This window comes from Cheilinus undulatus, linkage group 14 (assembly GCF_018320785.1).
Source record: "Cheilinus undulatus linkage group 14, ASM1832078v1, whole genome shotgun sequence".
Classification (NCBI taxonomy): Eukaryota; Metazoa; Chordata; class Actinopteri; order Labriformes; family Labridae; genus Cheilinus; species Cheilinus undulatus.
This window is the reverse complement of record NC_054878.1, coordinates 18658427-18664571: the sequence shown is the minus strand read 5'-3', so window position 1 is coordinate 18664571 and position 6145 is coordinate 18658427. Positions and strand designations below refer to the sequence as shown.

Below are 6145 nucleotides of genomic sequence, written 5' to 3'. Positions count from 1 at the left end.
GCATGCGGGCAGGGATAGTCAGAGCAGCAGCAGGAGAGCAGTAGTAGTAGAAGAAGCACGCTGGGGGCTGCATAGGGTCCTGGATCTGACCTGGTTTGTCAGTTTGATAACTTCAATGAAGTGTCGATACTCAGGGGAAATCATTTGCCCAAAACCATGGGGATTCTTTTTGATGTTCTGTTGAAGGAAAATTGAGCAGAATGGACTTAATTGGAGTGAAATTTGACGTCTGAGGAGGCTCTGATTGTCCTCACCATGGCTTATCCAGAGCAATTTGATTGGCTGAAAGAAAGCGTCAATTTCTGGCCAGGTAAGAGCAGTGATGTAATGAGTGTTTCATGTGGGTGGAAGTCTAAATATAAGAGTAGTGAGATGAAATATATCCATCATGAGAGCTATCATTTAACATCCTGTGGCTCCCTCATCCACAGTCTAGAAACATGATTTCAGTAAAGGATGCTACAAACTTCTAAGCATGTTGTACGCACAGTGAATGATGAAAAAGCATCTTCTTTAGCTTAGGCTGTTTACTGCTCTACAAATACATCTTCTGGGAATAGAAGGTGAAATGCATGTGAGTGTAAACAGTTTTTTGAGCCAATTAAATCATTCAAAGGAGCGGGGTCTGCAGAGAACAAGTGAATGCAAATGGGACAGAATTGAACAGTGCACAACAAAGCGGTGCACGACAAAAGCAGTGATTCAAGACATTATTGATGAGCATATTTTGCGTTTTTTGACACATCTACCGCAGCATTCAAGAACACCAGGAAAAGGATAATACTTTGAACAAAAATGTACCATAAGGCTTTGTTTCTCCCTCTGACAGATTTGACCTTCTTCTTAAATGAACAACTCCTCCTCCTCCCTGTGGTGGCGAATGAAGCACAGAGCACTGCTCCTCCCTCCTCTTGTTTATCGGAAGAAACTTGTGTCCTTTTCATGTTGCATTTTCAATTATGTATAAATGAATCTGCATATTTGTGCATGAGTCTAAGCTCTGCATCTCAATACCAGTTTATGACTCTAAATTACAATCTGAGGGATACAAAATTAATGGGAATACATCATGCTGCAGCAGACTGCTAACATTCGCTCAGGACCCAAAAATAGACACGCTGTATTGACAAACACCAACACACACACATACATACACTCCTTGTTTCCTGTAGAAATCTGCATATGTTGAGGTGCTGCTGTAGAAAAGGGGAAATGCCTGTGGAGGCTCAGATGGTGACAGATGGTTTAGAGACAAATCAGGCTGGGAAGTCAGGATCTCTGCCCTGGGACTTGTAGTTCCTTCAAGTATTTTTGTATCAATGAACTGTTATCTTTGTGTGTGCAGTATGTGGATGTCCAATATCAGGATTCAAGATGCTTATGTCACTGTAACCATACAAGCACAACTGTGTAAAAGGCTTGTAAGCTCCATTTTAACAGTTAAATATTCAGTGCAAAAGTTGTTAATGTCTGTATTAAGAAAAATCAACTCAGGCCCTTTTTGGTGGTCTTTAGTCTCCTTCAAGCCAGAGGCCCAGGAGCATGAGGGTGTTGTGCAGGATCTTAGATCAGACGTTTTTGCTGGAATCTACTGGTACCACTCTTCCCAGTTTGAGGGTTACAGCCCTACAGCCCAGAGCGGTCTGATCACCACTGGTGTCATTGTTGTCTTCACTCCCTATCCTCTCCGTTTGTTTTTTCAGCCCTTGGTATTTCTCAAGCTTCTTGTATTCCTTCCTACTGATGTCGCTATAGGGAGTGCTACATCTGTCATCACTGCCTTCTTCCGCTGTTTATTGACCACCTCCATGTCTGATTAATTACACACCACCAGTTTGTCAGTTTGGATCTGGAAGCCCCACAGGACTTAAGCTCTGATATTCTTGACCATTCATCTTTATTCAGGGAGCTCCAGCCCATTTGACACAGATGTTTCTCTATACTATGCCAGCCACTCAGCAAGCAAAGCAACTGATTACACTAACTCAAATTATGGTAATTTAGTAGTTTTTTAGATACTTGTACTTTTTGAGTACTTTATGATATCAGCACTTTTAGGTCTACTTGTAAGTTTTAACCAGAGTAACTGTACTTTTATTTGAATGCAATAGTCTTATACCTTTTTCATCTCTGTTGCCTACACACTAGCATATAGTATGTGGTGTTGATATCTCAGGGTTAAAAATGTTGGAGTTTATTTTAACTCCCAAAGTGTAATTCTAACTCCATTCTGAGTGAAATAGTCTTCAGTGTTTGAGTTATTTCAGTTGTTTATCCACCAGTTTTAGTTCAACTCTGAGGAGTCAACTGATCCAAACTCTGCCCACTGTGATTTCAAATCTGGGGGGGGGGGGTTGTTGGCAGAGTTCCTCATCATGCCCTTGGGCAGAGTGTTTAGATGGGTTTTTTTGTATGTGTTTATTTGTATTTGGATGTTTTCTGTTGTACAGTGATCCATGCTGGGGTTATTTTGCTCCTGTTTCTGGTGGATTGTTGTTGTTTTTGATTTGAGATACATTTGCACCGTGGGTGAAATCATTCACAGTTAGAGTTCCTTCCTGTGATTTTTGTTTTTGTTGCGTATGCATTGCATTACGATGAGGTTGACTCTTTGTTTTGTACTTGGCAGAGGAGACACTTTGTCACAGATTTCTAGAAGTTGATGCCATAATTTTGTCATATTATAAAACATTAAAGACTGCAAAAGTGTAGTTGAATATATGTAGTCTGGACCAAAGAGAAACTTTTAAAGTGTTAGATTTAACTCTATATGTGTTTTATAATATCAGTTTTTCTGTGTATTTTACTTTGTTATAGAGGTGTGAGTTGAAGTGAACAAATAGTTGGAGATCTACACTCTTGTTGTTCTTGAAAATTGAGAAAAGTTCATATTTTACTGCACATCTCCTCAGTAGCTCCTCAGTGCTCGAAGTAAACTTTAAATGAAATGCTTTTTTACCTTTACTTGTCTAGATTTATACACCAGTACTTTGACTTAGAGTATAAGAGTTGTGCACTTTTTCCACTCCTGGTTATTAAAGGTGACATATTTTACCCTTTTAAGACAAGTTTATATTGTTCTCAGAGGTCCCTAAAACATGCCTGCAAAGTCTATTGCTGAAAAAAAAACACTCCAGTATAGGGTTTTTGCATGTCTAAAGACCCCTCTGTTTCAGCCCTTCTCAGAACAAGCTGTTTCTGTGTCTGTGGCTTTAAATGGTAATTAGCTGTCTTACTCCACCCCTGACCACACCCCTCTCAGGAAATGGATGCAGCACTTGTGATATTACAGACCCTTTTTTTCCCCAAAGTTTAGACTGGGATTTGAACCATCAATCTCCTAGACCATAGTCATCAGGGTAACCCACTGAGCTATCCAGTATCTGAGCTGGTAGCTGAGAGGATCAGTAGAGGAGGGCGGAACTTTCTCCAAGTGGAGGAGGGCCAGCCAAACCTGGGGGCGGGTGCTAGGGGCCCCTGGTGAAGTCACTAGATGTAAAAACTGAGAATGGCTTGTTTCAACACACATTTTCTGAAAGGTGGAGAGAGAGAAGGGCAGAGGGAATAGATTTTTCTGGTACTTTAGGGGATTTTGGACAGGCCAGGGATACATATTTGTGTCTGAAAAAGTGATTTTTGCATAATATGTTCCCTTTAAGGCTGAAGTTTTGGGAAGGTAATCTTATTGTGTTTTTCTTCTTTTTTTTTCTCAATATTGTGATTGCAATTTGATATGAAATTGTTTTCTAAGTTCCTCATCTTGTGTCATGTCGGCTAATTGTATATCATATCTAACTGTGATTATTTTGACTCATTTTGTAAATGTAAATAGAATTGTCATATTGAATTGAATGATCATTTTTGTTATTCTCATTTTGTTTCAGAAAAAACATTTAAAAATAAAGAATGTTGGAATTTTTTTTGCAAACTTTTGAGCAAAAAGTTGACACTTGAATGTTTGCATGTGTTATTTTGGTAGAAGTATTTTGAGATATATTGCACCTTTGATTTGAAAAGTGGACATATTGCAATTAAATCTAACTTTCTATTTATTGTACAGCTTTACTGGTTATGGTATTCCATGTATGCCTTGCCTGTGAGCATCTGTGCTGTGATGTGCTGCCCTGTCTCAGGGGCATCTTTGCACACCCTGCACCTGGGGTCCTGTCTGGTGTGGTAGACCCTGACCTCTATGGATTTTGTGCTTAGGGCCTGTTCTTGAGTTGCCATGATTAATACCTCTGTGCTGTCCTTCAACCCAGCCTTATTTCTTCATTTTATTTAGTAAATAAAGACCTGTTGAGATCTCATTCAAAAGAGTGACCTGGCTAAAAGGTCAGCAGCACAGATCATAATAATAAATACATATTCAAGAGACAGATTACAGACAATAAGTTAAAACAAACAATTGAAAAGTGCAGGCTAGTTCAGATGTAAAACGCAGGAATTGAGGTCACTGTAACTATTCAAGAAACTATTTCAAAAGGCAGACACTGTCCAATGGTTTCATGTTGTCTATCATTTTAGACAGTACAAAGTGCTTTAAGGACAGCCATTGGTATGTTTTCTGATATCAGCCACTTTTGTCTGTGGTACGTGCCGTGCAGGGGCTTGCTCTTCCATGACAGCCCCTGTGGCTCCTCATCCCCCCCTTGGGTTTCTGCTTCCTGAGGGATTTCTACTGAGAGAATCACTGAGATACATACAGTACTGTTTAAAAGTCTTAGACTACCTTCATCATGCCATCCTTCTGGAAAGAGCCTGAGTAGGAGAGGTTTTTTTAAGCCTAAGCAGGCTAACAATGAAGTGAAATCATTTCTATAAAGAGAAACAGCTGATAAAAGTTCTGTAGATGTGAGATAGTTTGGAATGGTGTTGATATACTAAAGGCCTGGTATAAGATATCAAAAGATTACTAAAGAAATCTAAAGACTGTCTCCTGAAAGAGCTAACGATTGGTTAAGTACAGATGAGGACAAAATGATTAGCCTCCCGGATACTAATAATCACTTGTGTCTCCTGTTGCTGGATAACAGCCTGCAGCTGTTCATTTTAGTTTTCAACAAGTCTCCGGCACGTCTCCTGAGAAATCTCAGCCCATTCTTTTTGGCTAATCTCTCAAGCTCCTCCATATTTGATGGTCTTCTGGCATGAACCTTGGTCTTCAGTTTACCCAACAGAATTTCAGTGTGATTCAAGTCAGAGCTTTTAGCAGACATTCACTTTGGTCTTCTGGTCTTCTTCACCAGGAAAAGCACACGTATGTTTTCAGTCGCTTACAGGAAACCGAGTTTCAACACAGCCAAGGTTGAGTGGTACACAGTTTTATGACCAGTGCTGTTATACTGTATACCAGCACTCATTGAACGCCTTTTGTCAAGTCAAATCACTTGGTTGGATCTGTCTGTTGTATAATTTTGTTTGAGTGTCTCTGCATGGCTGAGCATCTTTCTGTTGTTTGCTTGTGTGCACGACACTCAAGCCATGATGTGCGTTTGCGCACATGTGGTTATATAATGCATCTAGTAGAGCAGTAAATAGATGTGACAGCAGCTTCAAAATACATTCCTCTCACAGATTTGTATGAACAATATGCATTTTTTCAGACACTGGGAACCTTTACAACACAAACACATGCAAACGCACATACACCAAGTCACAGCACATTCCAGTCTCTCACAAACCTAGATTAATGGAGTTTTATAATCTCTGTGATATATTACAAGGTGCGACTTCTCATCACAGTGACATTGTTACTCTTTGGCAGAATAACCTTGCAGGCATTAGTCTGAAACTTCCCAAAGTGCTTTACAATTTGACCATAAATTACAGCTCTAGAGGTGCTTATGTTGCAGGCAGCAAGAATTGTGCAGTGAGTAGTTTATTGGCCTCTGCATGCAGCCGATTCCCAGAGGTTTCTCCACTTCAAGTACATCTCAGTCCAAACCTGTTTTATGAGAGGGCTGCTGCAAAAAGCTCTGCAAAAGGATGTTTGTACCGTATGAACACATGCCTGAGTCTCTTTGGATACTGTGCTTTTGAGTTGTGGTGTATTGTTGTAGTTGAGTTTTGGAGTTTGGCAAAAAAAAAAACCATTGTCTTTAATAATCTCATTCAAACAATGTATGAGGGGGTTTTCAGCTCC

At 39.9% G+C, this 6145-nt stretch overlaps 1 protein-coding gene across 2 annotated transcripts in view; it reads left to right on the top strand.

Annotated features, from left to right (window-relative positions):
• The first annotated feature begins 254 nt into the window (after nt 1-254).
• The window catches only part of pak5 (p21 protein (Cdc42/Rac)-activated kinase 5), a 78710-nt gene continuing 72819 nt past the window's right edge, over nt 255-6145 (top strand). For both annotated transcript variants that reach the window (XM_041806024.1, XM_041806023.1), the window contains exon 1: nt 255-310. In XM_041806024.1, coding sequence (XP_041661958.1) covers nt 256-310 — 55 coding nt within the window. In that variant the 5' untranslated portion in view covers nt 255. The remainder of the gene's footprint in view (nt 311-6145) is intronic.